We start from the raw sequence: 18,387 nt of genomic DNA, 5'->3' as shown, positions 1-18,387 counted from the left end.
AAAAAGGACATTATGATGTTGGATGGATGTGATCCCCCTATCACGTTGGCTTGTTGGCTCTACCAAATTCTTAAAACACTGTTATGAGAGTACTGTATTACTGCATTGACGCCAGAAGGGAGTTTGTAAAGTCTTTTACTTCCCCAGAATTAACTGTAAAATAACAAACAAAAACCCAACAGTCGCAATCATAAAATGTGACTGTTTAGCACTTTATCAAACTCATTTCAATGTCATTTGCATAAACTGCAGCTTTTTTTATTGCAAAGCAACAAAGGTTTAGTGCAGCACTGAACAAGTACTGCATACTGAAAGAGCAAATAGCTTTGCAACAGGAACTGCAGGAGGGCAATTAATGCCTGCGGGAGGGATGCCTGGAAAATTTGAAAATCATCGCATTGTAGCTTTAATGTTTTGATTTTAAAAGAATAGTATCAGAGAGCCTCAGCTACTTCCTGCATGATAAGGATGAAATGCCTCCGTGGTACAGTCAGAGAGAAGGAAGATATTACAGTAGAAGACTTTTCAAAATAAATCTCCGTTTCCTGAGGCCAAATCATTCCCTCCACTGAAAGGCTCAGTGTAACGCTGTGCTAAATGGAGAGTGCTGAAGGTGGTAAAGGGCTCTCGCATTTGAACACTGAATTTCTCCCTTCAGCCCCTTGGCTGAAGGCTGATAGTGGAGAATACAAGAAGCACTCACCAAGCCACTGCGTTGTATGTCCAACGACCTGCCCCACTAGCCTCAGCAGCACACACCGTCGGGTCACTGGAGAGGACTGCATTTTCCTGACTCCATACACAGCTGTTTTTATGCCAGTCCAGGTCACTGCGCTGAACTCCCCCACCAAGCTACAATCTCCAGAAGGTGACCTGGTGGCCAAGAACCCAGCCTGAATAATTAAGCACCATGCATGCTGGAGAGAGCCATCACCTACACCCAGCCTCTGCCCCTCTGCAGTGCTCAGATACCCGGGGCACTACACCTAAAGAGACTTGACTAGTGTTCCCCTCTCTCTGCTGAAGCAGAACGAGAACAGCAAAGCATCTGATCTTATGAAGTTTTACTCCTCCATCCAGTGAAGTTTATCATGAGAACTGAAGTGTTAGTGCAGTAGCCAAGTCAAAAAAATCTCTGAACTTCACACCTGCTCATCTGCCGCATGGCTCAAGACCTCCAGTGCAAATTGCTCAAAACTCACTATCATTTGCTAACATGACGAACAAGGAGAAATACAGTCATTATGTTCATGGGATTACACACTGTAGGCAATACTTAATAACAGAGAAGGGCTGTCCATTTTTAGGGGAGATAAAAAAGAAGCTTCTTATGCTTCAGGCATCAAACCCACATCCTTCAATAAAGTCAGTGATGACCTTAACTATTTTCCACTAATCCAAGGGATAACATGACATTTAGCTCAATTTTGTTACTTTGGTGTTGTGGTGACATTTGGTAATCTCAGAATTTGCAGTCAGGCAAGGAATATTATAACCCGCCTTGAAATATGTGTCCTTTCTCACTAGCTGCATCAGGGAAAAGTACACAACTGCCTACTACTATGCCTCAGCAACAACAGAAAAGAGAGAGGTCCTGAGGTCACATACAATTTGCCTGGTAAAAAAATAAGCCAAGCTCATTTCTCAGATTTCATTAAATCAAATATGCAAAGTTAGAGATGTTGGGACCGTCAGTACAGAAGGCAAAAATGTTTTGTTCCCTGGTGCAGCCTAGTTCTGTGACCCTACTGCCACTTCTATGGTGACCTTTCACAAACAAAGACTTCCATTCCTCCCAAGGATCATTTTGCAGTAAGTTGGTCTCTTAGGTTCTTATTCTTGAGTGCAGTTTGTGAGCAGACACATCTATCCCCAAGGGGAATTCCCAATAAGGAACTGGAACATACATGGAAAAATTGAATTATGTACCCTCTAGTTTCTACAAAGCTGGTAGCCAGCTGTTATTCAGCTACTGAATAAGAGATGACACATGGAATCAGCACAAGATCACTGCTTCCATGCAGCATTTCCATTTCCTTTCCCTGAAGCAAGGAATAAGGACAATGTCCCAGGGAATACCCGGTTAGGCAGATTACACATGCAATATGGTAACTTCTCATGGTCATATCATAAAGGAAAAGCAAACAAAACCCTAGCTCCAGCTTTTCTCTGTAGATATCAACAGTAGATTTGGCCCAAATCTTAGTCCTGCTAAAATCAGTGGGAGTCACTTGTATAGCAAGCTTCTTTTTGAAGACATATATGATCCAGGCACAAAGCGGTGAAGCCAGCGCTGTGCCACCTTTTCCTGTGCTTTGGCTGAGATGGACGTGTGCAAGGGAGGTGCAGGGAGGCTGGCCACTGTGCTGGGGCTCCCCCAGCACCCAGAGGGCACCACAGGTGTTTTGAAGGGGCCATTACAACCTAGAGAGGCCAGGAACTACTCCAAATTTCAGCAGGGTTGCTCCTCTCTTACACAAGAGGTGTGCTGAGTATTTCAGCAGTTCATTTAGCTGACTTAAGTCCATCAGTCTCTTCCAATCTAAGTATGAAACTTCTGGTACAATATTCAGGAACAACAATACTGAAACATCCCTGAAAATTGCCATCTTCCAGTTGTCCTTAATGATATCAGACTTGGAACTTTTACATAATAAACCTTTCCATATAATCTCATCTATGTAAGATCCACCCTATCAAAAATGAGTCAATGCATATCTTCAACGAAATACAACTTGGTAAATTAAGTCTTCTCTCCTCACAATCTTTAGTTTCTTTCCTTTCTCAAAGCTAGGCATTTAAGAGTAGCTACTCAAAGTTGTGAAACAGTATTTTTCTAATGGCAGGCGTAATCTCACGTTATAAACAGGACATCTTTCACTTTGGTCCCTTTAGAACCTGATGAAATCACTCAAAACAGTTTTCAGGAAGAACCACGAGATAAGTCTTTGGAAAGAACCATAAAAGTTACATAAATGAGAAAGCTAATCTTTTGGTTATACTAGAAAGGCATTATCCTGCAGGAAAGAGTATATCAAATAAGATAAAAAATAACTTAGAACTACAATGGATTCTGTTTCTTTATAAACCTTTCAATGAGTCTTTGGGGAAAAGAATGAAATTTTACTTTGACTACTGGACGTTTTCTCATGGTTATAAAGAGGGAAGGGGGATTCATCAGTACATACTAGTAAAAACTATACAACACACTTGTCAAATAAAGCAGTAAATTTTCATGTTACCTATATACTAAAAATTTAGTAAGATCAGCAGCCATCATAATCAACACTGCATCGCCAGCAACAACTTTATGGGATGCTATTGTATGGCTTTCAATCCCTAAAGTAAAGACTACAAAACTACTGCTGGAACTGACTATTTCAGTAATCAAAATATATTAATACTTAGACTAAGTTTCAGACTTTCAGTATCATGGCAACTTTATGGGATGTTGTGTAAAATATAATGAACAATAACACCTTCTGATAAGGTAAATAAGTACATAAGATCATCATCACCAGTAAAACATGCAGTTGATACAGAATATATTTTGGTTGTGGTATTTACCATATTTCTACTGTTGGACCAACAGGAGGTCATCAGAAAACAGCAATGCTCTTAACCTGGATAAAACACAAGCAGTTTATACGGGTTCCTATTTTACCTAAATTACTTGGTATTTTCAATCAGATAAAAATCATGTCAAATTAATCAGAAGACTGAAAAATAAGCAATGCCCTCCTTAGGCTGTAAAATGAACCATTATAATTCATTTGAATGGACTGTATTTCTAGAATTCTGCATTATATGTTCTCAAACATACAATGATTCATCTTGTCCCCGATTAAAAGCTTGAAATATCGGAAGCCAGGGGAAAATGACATATTTATGATGAAAAGAAATCATGATAGCCACAACTGAACTTCAGACATGCCTGAAAAAAAGGCAGAAGGAAGAATCCCTCAGCTCTTCCTATCATTCTCTATATCTCTGCACCTTTTTCTCAGTTTCCTCTTTTGTTTTCCTTATTTCCCTCTTCCCTCACCTTCATATCTTACAGATCCTTGTAAATTCATAGTGCTGGTGAGGTGATTTCTAATCTAGATTTGATGGACTTCTTTGCCTCTAAAACTGCTATACAGCATTTCACTGACATACTGCTGATGCATGTTAGCTCAGAAATGGCTGCACTCATTCTTGAACAGAGACATCACTCTCACTCCAGTTTGTTACATACACACAGCGAAGGAAAAGTGACATATAATGTGTAATAATATTAAAGATATAAAGTATTTTCAGTATTTGTCTTCAGTAGGATGGAGAATAGGCTTCCTGCACAGCACCACCTGCATTGGGTTCACTAAATCAGCAAGTCCTTCCTATCTGTCAGAGGCAGAGAGAGGCAGAGGCTTTGCAGCTTGTGGCAGGACCAGACTGACAGCATGCATGTTTTATAAGGAGTCTGTAAACACTGCAGGAGCAGGTTATCTTACACCAGCTCTCAGTAAAACGCTGTATTAGAACTAAAGCAGAAGGGCCACAAGTGCAAACATGCTGAGGGCTTGCTTGTCTCCTACAAAGGAAAAGTCATTTTCATCCCTTTAAGAGTTTCTGCCCTGTTTCTGTGAAAGCCACACAGGCACAGAATTTTGTGCCCTTGGGTGTTCATGCTTCCTTGTTGTTGATGATGTTAATTGAACTATCCACATACTGCTGTAACAAGAAAAGGAAGGATGTGCTTCGATTAGCATCTAGCCTTGGAAATGAAATGAGATTATAAACCTGTGATTTCATTAGTGAAATGCCTGCTAAAATTTAAACTCTCTTTAATCGCTTAAAGGTCACTAATGCTTAAGCTTCCCTGAGACTTCAGCATCTTTGTAAAACCCTGCCCTGTTTAAGATATGAATCACAACCTCCCTTGCTCTCCTGGCAGAACATACTCCCAACTCTCAGTGCTGTTGGATATCCCTCCTCACTCAGCTGAGCCTTAACCAGGGCAGCCTAAAAAATCACTGGAAGAAAGGGAGAAGTTCAAATCACTTTGTAGGAGAAACAGAACAGCAAATAAGACCTCCAGCGGGTGGGTACTTTGCTTAAGCCACAAGCTGATCTATAAAATCAAGAACACCATTAAGCTTCATTCTCCTTCATATAACCCAAGAGTGTCATAGCAAAAAAAAGAAGAAAATCAGTGTGCAGTGCAGTTCATGAGCATCAAAATCACCCATCTGCAATAAAAAAAGAACATGCAAGCCCTGCACAAAAGGCAACAGGCTCCAAGAGAGGCAACTGATCATTCAAAAGGCTGAAAGGCTGCCTCATTTGCAGTTCCCCATTTTCCTTCCCATTTCATTCCTTCTTCTCCCCCAACCCTGGCCTCCCACCTGTGCTTTCCATCCTCCTTCATCCCAACTCACCCCAAGCCAACTCACCACCTGCCCTTGCACCCTCCTGTTAAGACCTCCATGCTCCCAAATCTTGCCCACCACCATGCTCACCACCTCTTACCCCTCTCCTCAGTGTGTGCTTGGAAAGGAGCGCTCACTCAGAGATTCTCCTAAGAGTGATGGTCAACTCAACCTTAAAATCCCTATTCAGGCGTGACAAGTCCCTGGGCACTTCTGTGCTCAGTCAAACTGACATCTCCCTGGAAAGCTTCAGGATTGCTGCTCCCTCCAGAGTGGGTACAGGGGAAGGAACATGAGAAGCCATAAGCAGGAAAAATTGCCCATGGAGGGCAGAAGGGGCCTTCCAGGAGCCACGCTGGAGCTGCTTCTGCCTGGGAGCCTCACCAGGGAGAAAGGAGGAAAAGCTGCAGTGTCAGCAGGGCAGGTTCAAGGGCCCTGCATCAATGACTGCAGATGTAATAACAGCATCTCTATTTCAGGGGTCATGCCTCCAATTAGTTACTCCAATTACCACTCAACACTCAGGGATGATAGCACACCTCATCTGCTGCTTGACCAGTGTCATACAGCAGGGAACAAGCTGAATTTTCTGCCCATGGATCTGATCACCATCTTTAATTTTGAATGTAAACCTTGATACAGGATTCTTTTATTGCCTTGACATTAGGCTAATGCATGAGGAAAAAACACTTAACATTGCTGGAAAAGGAAGATGGTTTATAATACAATCAGCGGAGCACTTCAGTAAACCCACAGCAAACTAGAAAGATGCATTTGTTTCTTCTTGAAAATTAGTTTCTCCTAATTAACATCTTAATCAGCTCAGGTCTGTCCCTTTAATCATAACTTCTCACAATTAATATAGATGTGTCATCTTCATAAATAAGCCATTTCATTTAAAATGCAAGAAGCACTTGTTGCTTCCAGCTTCTGTAATCCAACAAGTCTGACTGCATAATTTATGAACCCTTATGAAATGTCATATGCTACCGGGTGATCCTCTGAACCTCCCATCACTTAAATGAAAAACAAAAAGTACAAAGTAAATCTACTGCTGCTTCTGCCGACAGAGCTCTGTTCTTCTGTATTTTTAATACAGAAAGTTACCATGCCTATCCTGGGGTATGATTCAGAGTGAATAAAAGCCAATTTATCACACAAAAAAATCCCACAGCCTCCTCCCAGTTCCTAAACATTTAAACTGGATATTTAGTTTCTGAACAAAGCCAACTGAAAATGATAACACTTGCACACGGAGGCCTAAACTGAGGCCTGTTCAAATCAAACATTGGCAGAAACAACTGAAAACCTGAAGCCAGCGTTTGTTCAGCTTTCTGCAAATATAAGGTGAATATTTTCTTCATTTCCATTTACTCAGCTAGTTCAGTTTCATGACTAGTTCTATTCAAGCTGCAAACACTACCAAGGAATTTAAAAAGTATAGAACTATGCTTTTCTATTCTGTGAAAAAGCAGCAGGTAAGAATGAATGATTTCTTGAATTTCCCTGTTACAGATAATATTTCACATTTCTAAGTGAAATTAGGATATAAAATGTGCTTAAATCAACTTATTTTTATACTTCAGGTAATTTTAGCTACTTTAAAATAGTTCTTTAAAATGGTAGTTCCACACTTCTTATCTGAACCCCGAGTATATATGAATTCTAATTGCAGACAAACACACTTTGACAGAGATGATGAGTTTTTAAGCAATCTAATTAAAAAAAAAAAAACAAAACCAAACAGCATCTTTTACCATAATAAAAACAAAGGTGCAATAAACTCGCATTAAACTCTATATACGCTTCAATAAATGAGCACATACCTAATACATCCTCCTATTCCTTATGCTGATAAGTCACTGTAAAAAAGATATTTGCCAACATGTGCTTGTTGACTGGTGACCCATAAGAATCATCATAAGGAATTAAATATGTACAAATCCAAAATATAAAATATTAATATATCACTTATGGAAAGATTTCTTTTTTACTGATTTAAGTTAATGTGAGTTTATTACTTTTATTTAAATCAACCAACCCCACTTGTATTTTCAGCCTCATATGTAACATTTTATATATTATATGTCTAAGGATTTCATTAGAGTTGCAATATTGTCAATGTGGGAATCTAGCCTTAGGTCACTAAACAGAATTAATAACAACACAGAAAGCTACTAATAAAAAAGTGCCAAATAAAATAAAACTATACTCTCATAATTTAAAGAATGTTATGGGCCTGCTGTGTTTTTAAAAAGCAGTATCTAAGTATTGTTGTTTATCTGTCCCATATTTTTAGCACTCTGGAAAAAATTAATTACTGTTACCAAGAGTTAGTTTAAACATTTTTAGTCTAGACAGGCATCCCTTAGGAAATATAGCAAAAAACATAAAAAATGAATCATGGGCTAGTTACTATAGTAATATTTCTTCTAGGCCAATAGCATATAATATTATTCATCATAGCAAATCTAAAGTAATGAAATGTCATGCTGTTCAGCAGAGATCCTTGTTTCTATAAGATGCAGGAATCAAATACTCAGAGGTATGAGTTGGGGGGTTGATATTTATGCTCTAATCAACTACAGACTCCCCTAGATAATGCTATATTTTTATTACACGCAACAGTATGTTAATGCAACAATTTTTGCTTTTCAGCTCTGCTATAGAAATTGATTTTATACTTTCCCAAGAACAGGCAGAATTGGATATAGGGACAATCTGGATTACTGTGTGAATATTATAATATTAAACTTTTAAATAAAGTGCACACTAGAGAAGACTGAGACACAAGGGATTTAAAAAGCTGGTATGTGCTTAAAGCAGGAGAGCAGACAGAGACTACTTCCAGCTTTTGCACTTGACTTCTTATCACAAATCCTCTGACGCTATTGGATATTTTGACAGCTCCTGCACCCTACAGTGATTTTTCTCTATATGCACCTACCCATAAAACCGTGACCTTTCCTCTTAGATGGGGATCTCATCACAGCCATCCATTTTTTATTTGCCTCTTCCTCTGTGTATGTTTTGCATGCTGCTACTTATTTGGTTAGCCTTCCAAAGTTGGGACATTACTTACCGTCAGGTCTAGAAGATATAAAGGAAAACAAGGTGGTTTTGTGGGTTCACAAGGAATTTTCCACATGAGAACTGCCATTGCGCCTTTCACATTTGCTTCAGGTCACACCACAAAGCACTTCCATTCAAGCAAAACTTTTAGAAAGCAGGCAGATAATATCCACTGGAAAAAAATACCCTGATTGATTTGGGTCCTAATCTGGACCCAAGGAGAACTTCTGATTTCCTTCTATATTGAAAAGTAACTATATGTTCCTATGTTCTGCTAGTACTGTTAGCATTAAGCACAGGTTTTAGTCCGTTGTTTCCCTTCATGGGATTGAATTCACTGAAGAAAAATGAATTAAAGTTGGCTTGTTATTTTTCAAGAATGAGACAAACCCACACAGTTGTATAGAAAAGAAGCAGGAATCCAATTGGGCACTGATAATGAAGCACTGTCATCATATCAAAACAGTTTGTACTTAAATTATTCATTTAAAATGCTCTGTCCTGTGAGTTGTTCTGTCTGTACTGAAAAGACTGGAAAAATCAGTAGTAGGTTAAGATGATGTAGAAGCATATTTTTTTTCCTTTCTTTTTGATTCAGAATTGTGTTCAATTTAATTCCCCAATACAGGGTAAAAACTCCCCTAATATTTGTTGTTTAAGCAGTTGGTCAGAAGTGGGACTGTAACAGCAGATAATTCAGTTGCAGGGCTGTCTCCACTAAAAATCCACATGTACCCATTTTCCTGGTGCATTCCTACCGAAGGGCCTCCAAATGGCTGGAAAGCAATGGTAGGCTGCTCGCAGCATCAGAATAAGCAACTCAAGGAGCAAAGTCACAGAAGACCTAGTTAGCGAGATGGAAACATTTATAATTAAAATGTTGTGCCACTACAGAGCCATCATATTTAACCCCTAAAAAAAATTTCCAGAAAAATGGTAATGACAAATTTCACTGACACACTCTCAATTTTTGTGGCATCATCAAAAAATCACTGGTGTGTAAAGTCCCCTCTGGCCCAGTATTTTCCCTTCCAATGCAATCTGTTTCCTCTCTATCCAGCTTCCTGTCAATTCTGCAATTCTTCTATTAATCCAAATTTTCACATATACTTTCCCTGGTGGCAGTTTACAAAAGTCAAGATAGACAATCTCTGCTGCATTTCCCTTCCCTGGGAAACCAGCTGTCATCTCAGGAGATTAACAGATTAGTCTGACACAATCTTTCTTTAATACATCTATGCTTTATTTTATATCATACCTTCAAGACTTTTAATCTCTCTACCTTAAAAAATTCTAAAACCCTGTGAATTATTGAAGTGAAAGAACCAAGTCCCCGATTGCTCAGATCATGGGGTTTTCTTTCCTTTCCTTTTTTTTTTTTTTTTTTCTTTAATCTGTGAGTATTTCAGATAGTGTTTTAGGGCACTACTGGAAGTCGCTCCCTTTCACTTATGGATATGGCAGTGAACTTAAACAGAAGAGAAGGAAGCTGAGGACAGAAGAGAAACCAAAGAAACCAAAGCAGGAACAGCAGGAGTGTCTTGGCAAAGGTACAAAGATTGGATGTAGTGACATACAAAAATATGTTAGCCTGGAAGCTGACTGACAGCTGTTTGGATGGTGAAAGCACTAGAAGGTAAGAGAGAAGCAGATGGGAACACAAGAAGCAGCCCAACATGGTTCCCAGTAGGCTAAAATGGGGAGATGGAGAGGGACAAGAGGGAAGGAAGAGGGAAACCCTCAGCCACAGGCAGCAGAGCTGAGAGGGTGGGCAGTGCTTGAGGCCAGAACAGGGCAGCAGTGCCAGGAAGATGCCTGGCAGGACAATTTTGGAGGCTGCCAATATGCTGTGAGCACCTTCTCAAGGGTTAATGGCCCATCCTTTTGGACCAGAACCACCTGATTTTTTTTTTTTTTTTTTTTGCTGACACCTCTAAAAACTACAGACTCTGTAATGTACTCTGCATTGACAACACTGAAGTTGAGACTGTCAAATAAAATCTAATACACTTTATATAATATATACACATCGCTATTAGTCAGTTGAAAGATTGAGAGTTATGGCATTCATGTGCACAGATAATAGGTAATGCTGAGCTACCTGATGCTCAAAATATTTTCATAAAAGCCGATTTGAAAATCACATATACTGGTTAAATTTAAAGACTATGGGCTTTTGTTCTTCAGAAAGTATTCACATCCCTACCACCATGAAACTAGATTCTCATCATTTTGAAGGACTAGAGGAAGAATAAGCTGTTATTAATTTTCTTTATGGCATTGTAAGCTGATTACCTGGGAGCTAGGAAAGGTCTAGAACTAGCGAAGTGATGGCTCTTTGTTCTTATGCAAGGGACAAGAGTTTTAGCCACATAAACAAGCAATTTATTTAAAACTTATTTTTCTTAATAGATATTAATCTGAGGATTTCTGCAGCTTCCCTTTCCTCAGAGTGTCAAATGGTTCTTTTCAGAGCAACAGCTGCAGCAAACCCAGTTAAAATAAAAAGCAGGCGGTACATAGATCCATACATACGCTTTGCAAGAAACAGGCAGCATATCCAGATTTATATGTGTGCCAGTCCCTTAGGATATCATAATTGTGTTTGTTCTTTTAATAACTTTAGGCTCCAGTGATCAGAATAAAAATTCTATGCTGAAGCTAATCCTTCATCCTTAGTTCACCTCGCTACCCTGAATTATATAGTAAGCAGACTTAAATAAATGCAGGAGTCTGGCTCCCTCCTTACACTGTAGACTCCAGCCATGCACATAATGGGTTGCCTGATTTAATTCAGGGTCTCTCTTTTCAAATCTTACTTCGTTTTTACAAAATATTTGGCTCAGCCATTTCTTTTTATAACTGCACAGATTTTTGAGCCTGCCTTCCAATGTTCAGTGAATTGCAGTCTTCACTGATACAAGCAACACATTAAGCTTCCTGACTTGCAAGAGCAGTTGGGTTATTTAGACAATTATGTTCTTCCTAATTATTATATCTACACGTTACATCTATAGCCTCTTTCTATAAATGTAGCCCAAAATACTGAGTTAGTTAAGCAGCTTATTAAGTAGGCATGGCCTTTCAGTAGCTATTGTGACTATAGCATGCCAGTACTAATCTTATGATTATAAACTATTTTTTACTCCTATAACCACACTATAGAGTACCCTACAATGAAGACAGGCATATATATTACCTGTTTACATGAGGGACACTGAAACAAACAGAAGTAGGTCATAAACAGCATGGGCTAATGGCAGAATGGTGATTAGAAATCCAAACCTCAGACAGTACCTTGTCCATTATGCCTGATAAATTAAGATTAAAAGTGAGCTGAATGATCCTAAATATACTGCCATTTGCAGCTTCTGACCACCTTATAAAGACTTTTTTCATAATCTGACACTGTCTTGAACCTCATTTGAGACAAGTGATGAACTGCTTTAGGAAGGTCAGACAATTCTTGCAGGCCTTGCTGGATTAGGCAAGACTAATAGCCTTCTTTTGTTATGCATGAAATTCATGGGTATCTTTTGCCTCCAATAACTCAAAACCAGTTTTAAAATAAAACTCTGAACTTGGCAGTTGATAATGCTGGTGGAAGAAGAACATTGATATGGCCCTGCACCAGTTTCCTGACCATTACACTATCTCAGCCTTTTGCTCTTCATCATTACCAGCCTTACTGTCCTGAGAACAATAACAACCCTTACTTTCCATATCTCCTCTATCTTCACCCAGCTTTCTTCTGTGGCTCTGTTGGGGACCACTTTCCAAAAATCTCTCTTAAAATCTTTTCATTTCTTCCTTTCCATTCTACCTGATGGGAGTCACCCACCATGACTTGGCATCTAGCGTTTGGTGTCAAATCTGCCTTTCTAGAACTGCCTCGAATCCCATGTCTCCTCGCTATTCCCAGTAACATCTCTGCTCTCGTGTCGGTCTCTGCCAGGACCCTGAGGGGCACTGATAGAGCTTAATGGCACTGACTGGCTTCCCCTGGAACTCCCCCTCACATGTTCTGCCCATGGCCCAGGAGCTCCGGGCAGCTCAGGCCTTGGCTCCCAGGCCTTGCCTGGGCTATGCTGTAGGTGTGCCTGTCTCCAACCCTGTCTCTGGCGTCTTCTACGTGGACCCATGACCCATGTTGTAGCCCTATCTCCTGCTGCTCTGACTGGGTGGGCCCTGGACCTGGTTCATCCCCTGGCTGTGTCTGGGGCTGTTGATGGAGCCCATTAACACCACTCAGCTCTGCTGAGACCCTGCGGGACTGTGCCCTGGTCGGTGAGGGCACAGACCCAGTTCCCTTCACTGCTTTCCTTTCCTTTCTTTGTGAAGTTCAAGCCCCTCATCCTGTTTTTCACCATACATCGGTTCTTTCTCTGCCCTCCCTTTCTTCTACGTTCTCCCCAGGATATATTTCTGGCTGCTTTGTTTTTCCCTCAGGCTTGAATTTATCTTTTTATGACACCTCCTTATCCCTCCATTCTTCCCCATTCGTATCCAGTTGTCTTTTAAACCCCTTCTGAAAACACCACTTATTTCATTTATCCTCTGCCAGGCACAGTTGCTTTCCACTTTGAGGGCTGTTCCTCATGTGGCCTTTGAGTTTAGGGTATAAAATCCAAAGACAAGAAAGCATCTTGCCACACTTGGTGGTCTCTTACATAGTCTGCCCTAATCGTGGCCTGAAAATTTTCATCTTTTAATTAATTTTTTGTGTTCCTGGAAAAACCCCACAGGTACCTTCTGGAATTTCTAAACCTGCAATTAATTTGCTGTGAATATGTGGCCGTACCTAAAAACAGAGAGACTGCCATTGATCTGCTCTGTCTTATTGTTAAGAAATACTTGTTCCCGGTATGAAAAGAAGTACCTTTGCTCTTGATTTGTGACTCAAGCCATTTCGTGGCCCACATGCTGCTCACCAAAGATGCATCAATCATCAAACATCAGGCAGGAGTGACCTCCACAGTAGTTACGAGTTCCCACACTGAGATATCACTATGGTGTGAAGCGCATGGCTTGACCTAAAGATCCTTCCCGCTCACAAAGCGTGCCTGTCCTCCACATGTTTAGACCTACTGCTCTTATAAAATGCAGTATCTTGTCTATCAGCATCATCTTGAAACTAGGCACGAATATAGGAATGATCACTTTATATTGTTTTTTTAAAGTTAAAATTAAATGAAACGCTAAAGGACATGTATACAAGTGTAAAGGGATAAATGCCAACCTCACGTTTAATAGCTGTCTTAACATGGGACAGGCAACTTTCCCCTTAGCCCAGGTATTACTCAGCCAAACGTCCACTTACTATCCCTTGTCAAAGCGGTCTCCTAGAGGAGCAACCTGAATGTTTTGCTATGCTAGGATTAGGCTTGGCTCAGTAAGCACAACCCTGTGTACCCCATGTGCCCCTCAGAAAGGAGCTGTGATGAAGGACAGAGCCTACGCACCACATGCACACATACACATTCACATACATAAACATACCCTGGGCTTTAGCTTCAATCAAAACAGAGGGAAGGATTCTTCTAGAGACTTCACCCTTCTTCCTGCCTAGCTAATTCATTTCTATTGCAAATTTAAACTTAACTTCTTAAACTCAGTTGAAAAGGGACTTTCTCAGAAAAAATGTCAACTAGGCAATGTTATCGATTGCTCCTGATTTTCTGAGGGAAATACAAAAGCTAAGTTGCTCTCACATGTCTAGCGCTTCATAAAACAATCCACTCTATAGCTTACCTGATGCCTCACTAGACATAATGTCTTATAACTCAGCTATCTTAATGAAAATAACTATATATATGTATGTCCTTGTACATCTTAAAACTCAGCATGTTTCCTATGTCATAGATACAATTATGCATACAGTACACCACATGCATAAGCCTATTTGGAAATGGAGTGAAAACTGAGGTAAAATGACTGCAGCCTGTGGTGAAACTGAGGAAACTGCTACTTCTCAAAGCCTCTGTACACATTTCTGGCTTGAAACACCTCAGCTTTCTCTTAGGTGACAAGGGATGCTGTCTCAACTTTATCAGCTGTTCTACATGGTATGGAAGTAGTACAAGAACAGATAGTCCAATCTGGGATGAAATCAGCATTTTTTAAAATTCATTTGATCAGTAATCAGGTAAACTTAATCTGATGCCAAAAACTACATCTTGTTACACTTACTTTTGAAATACAGCATACCCAAATGAGGGAGAAAATTGTTTCAGTGTGATTTATAACAGTAATAAAGAATTATATTCTTTCTGGTAATGACATCGTATGATACATTTTCTCTTTTGGGAGTAAGCTTCTGAAGTATTTTAATCTGTATCACCTACTGTTATAGACTTCAGTGAAATTGTGAAATCCTCACAAGAATCAGGACTGTATATAAATCCAGTAAAAACCCACAATCATCTCTCCATTTTGGTTGTATTTATGTTGTAGTTACTAGGTTTCTTCAAACTTCTATCAACCAGTGGAAATTTGCCAAGTGCATAACCCAGTGGGCCATTTAAAGGGATTTTGCTGTAAATTATGGCTGCTACTTTTATGGCAGCTTTCAGTGCCAGTGTGGAAGGGAAGAGGCAGAATGTGAAGAGCAGGGAGCACAGCTTTCAACCTGAAATCTTTAAAGCATTTGTTCATGAGCTACAGAAATGGATGAGATGGACAGCATAAGCTCTGTGTACAAATGGGAACGGCACAACTTAAAACCAGTCCTTGCTTTGGCAACTGGGGGAGATGTCAATCTTGTCTCTTAGGCTGGCAGAGGCTGCCTGGAGCCTTGTTTAAGCCAATGTCTGTACAATCCATCTATCAAGGCTTACCTAGGCAGTGTGTGGCAGCTGAGCTGCGGCAACAGACTGCACGCTCTTCACCCGTGAGATGAAATGCATTAGCTTTAACTTCTTGCATCAAGACTATTTGCCAGATGGATTCCTAACAAACAGCAGAACTGAACTGCTGAATTATTTTACATATGCTTGGAAAGCCTGGGAAAAAATAAACACAAAAGAAGTAACTAATGGGAACTGAATGATGCATTTTGGAGAGCAACAGACTTCATTATTTCAAAAAACCTCTGTACATTACAATTCTATATAAGAAAAAAAAAAAAAAGTAAAAAGTCAAAGTAGTTTCCCATGCTAAGTGAGATAACAGGTCTAATTTTTTAGAGAATCGAGAGGTCTCATTAGATCTCATGTTCTGTTCCTATCTGAGCATACTGCTCAATATCAACAGTGTACGAATGTGTTAAATTGAAGCTCATATTGTGCTGCAATTCCTTCAGCTATCCCTGCAAGAAATTACCCTCCCTCTCTTCAGTATGAATCTACATGGCTTCTCCTGCACAAAAGTTGCATTATTATTATTGTTTCTTTTGGTTTGGGCTTTCAGGCTTATGGAGTACTTTGCTTTTTTCATCTTTTTTCAAAAAAAAAAAAAACAAACCGAAAGCCAAATTAAGTTAACGTAGCCACCAGAGGGAGCCTCTGAAATCTTTTTAGAGAAGAAAAAGCTATTGAAAGTGACAGAGAAATTAATGAAAATAATTATAGTGAATAAATTGAGTTCCAAGAAGCAGCAGCTTTGCCTTAAGTCCAAATTCTATTTTAGTGTAAGGTTTTGTAAAAAGACATAATGGCTTCTTTTAATCTGGAAAGCATGGAAAATATATGGAAAAGAGGAAGGGCAAGAATCAGACTGGGATGAGAACAACTTTGATTAACAGTTGCTTTATCTAAAAATACAGCAACTCTTCAGTCTTGGTAAGTAGCTAGAAACAATTCATATAACTCAAGAGAGTAATACGAACTGTTTTACAACCTTTTGCAACCAGATATTAATATATAAATACACTAGTGTAGTAGAATAGTATCAAATTTTCACTATCTAGACATAAACTTTTAAACTGATTTTGCAAAAGAAAACATATAGCTTGTTTCCTACGCATGAAGCCTGTGTGTATACAGGTTTTATATGTATCACAGCTGCCCTGCCAAGCAGATGGATGAAAGCAGTTTTTCAGAAAAGACAGCAGAGCTTTCTCAGACCTCTTAACATCTTGCACAACCCTCCTTATGCTCCCTAGACAGTTGACCTTCAAAATGTCATTAAAAATATGAAATATTAAAAATACACTACTACAGAGTAGCATCTGTGGTTTATATCCTATTCCTTCCGTGGCTCTTCAGAAGAAATCTGCTTTAAAGCATATATTGCTTAGAGGATGAGAAAGGATATAGTATGTTTGTATCTGGTATCTCCCCCAGTACATTTACTGAAATATTCATCACTTGTTCTAGTCCCTGAACTACTTCTGAATTGCTTATGCCACTTTTGAGAAGATACTTGCCATATAAAGACTATATATGTTGTTATTCTTAACTATCATTCTTCTAACTAATAAATTCAGCCAAGGCGCTTTCCTTCACAATGACAAGAACTTATGTTTTCATTTACTTAGGCTGGAACTGGGACATTTCCCTTTCTCTTCCTACTAATGGAAGAAAATGTTGCCAAGCAAATACCAGACCGATTGCTAGATGATGTACAGTACTTACCATACTCTCTCAAGATGCTTCTCTTGAATGCTAGGGGACTTCAGTTCTGGATTTTTCTTTTTCATAACCGAAGTAAATATTCTACTGGCACCCATACTGGTAACACTGATCGTTTGAAGTTCTCTTTCTTTCACATATCTGAAATAACTCTACACAGGCAACCTGGGTTAAAATAAGCGATAGTCTTGAGAAAGATTACAACTGTTTATAGTGGGCTCAGATAGAAGAGGACTGGAAGAATGGCCATAGGAGCAAACCTAACTTCAGAGTTTTGTAATCCGAGGGCTTCTGCAGTCCCATGTTCTTTCAACTTCTCCTAGTATGTCTTTAACTGAGTATGACTTTAAGAAGGCAAACTGATGTTTTCCTTCATGTGGCTCCGTTCTGACCAACACTCTCCTGGGCAAAAGGGTAGCTCCTATCTCAGACTCAAGCCCAGTTACTCCTTCCCTTAGGTTACAAAGGGGAGGTTATACCTCTGTCCTGCAACCTGAAGCTCCAAATGTGTGGGCAGGATAACACGCAGCATAGGAATACTGAGATACTTCTGCAACCACCTAAATGCCTTTTGAGCATTTGCAAACTCTGATTAATTAATTAGTGCAATAAGTAACACACTGGGCACAATTAGGTATTTTAAAAATCTTGTTCTAACATTTCCTGCAATCCAAAGCTATGAAGCCAGAGACAAAACAAGCAAGGAAGATTTCAGCTAAATGTTTATAAAGTTATAGGGGACTGAAAACAAGGATTCCTACTGAAGCAGCTTTAGCTACAGGCATCACTACCAACTCCACCTTCCCCAGCATAAGCACAGCCCCTTCCCACTACACAGCTGCTTATCACACCTAATATAATCACAGTTCTATAACCAGCTCCAGCACAAGGCACTTGATATAAACGTTGATGTCATGGTGATTTTTAAAAACAACATTTCTATTAACATTCTGTCTCCAGCTTTCCCAGCAAGCTGACTGCAGACTATTTCCCAAGATGTTCCAGTTCTTCCCTGCAGAGCTTTCTCGTGTAACTTAATAATAATTCATAACATTTCTATTGCATCTTTTACTTTGACTCCCATTGACATATTCAGCTGTGACTTTCAGAGCAGCAGTAATACTGCTGTAGATGTGATTGCCTTCAGGACACACTAAGGCAACATTCGTAGGGAAAAGAAATATATTTTTCTAGACCAATTAAGATAATTACAAAAATGGACCATTTTGCAATCATGCAAGGACTTCCTCACAAAGTCTGCTGTATTGTCTCTACTACAATTATGAACTAGAAAATGTCCATTTAATGGCATGCTGGCCAGAAGATTCAATTGT

The 18,387-nt window shown here is 39.4% G+C and overlaps 1 protein-coding gene across 2 annotated transcripts in view; it reads right to left on the bottom strand.

The window, feature by feature from the left end:
• Nucleotides 1–17,107, bottom strand: part of SUSD4 (sushi domain containing 4) — a 48,422-nt gene extending 31,315 nt beyond the window's left edge. The window contains exons 1-2 of one of the 2 annotated variants that reach the window (XM_032989432.2): nt 17,057–17,107; nt 15,320–15,484 (exon numbers count right to left, since the gene is read on the bottom strand). In XM_032989432.2, coding sequence (XP_032845323.1) covers nt 15,320–15,407 — 88 coding nt within the window. In that variant the 5' untranslated portion in view covers nt 15,408–15,484; nt 17,057–17,107. The remainder of the gene's footprint in view (nt 1–15,319; nt 15,485–17,056) is intronic. The other variant, XM_009972508.3, reaches the window with a different exon arrangement.
• Nucleotides 17,108–18,387: the final 1,280 nt, after the last annotated feature.

Source organism: Tyto alba, unplaced genomic scaffold, assembly GCF_018691265.1.
Source record: "Tyto alba isolate M040663 unplaced genomic scaffold, T.alba_DEE_v4.0 Super-Scaffold_16, whole genome shotgun sequence".
Lineage (NCBI taxonomy): Eukaryota > Metazoa > Chordata > Aves > Strigiformes > Tytonidae > Tyto > Tyto alba.
This window is presented reverse-complemented; position numbering and strand designations above follow the sequence as displayed.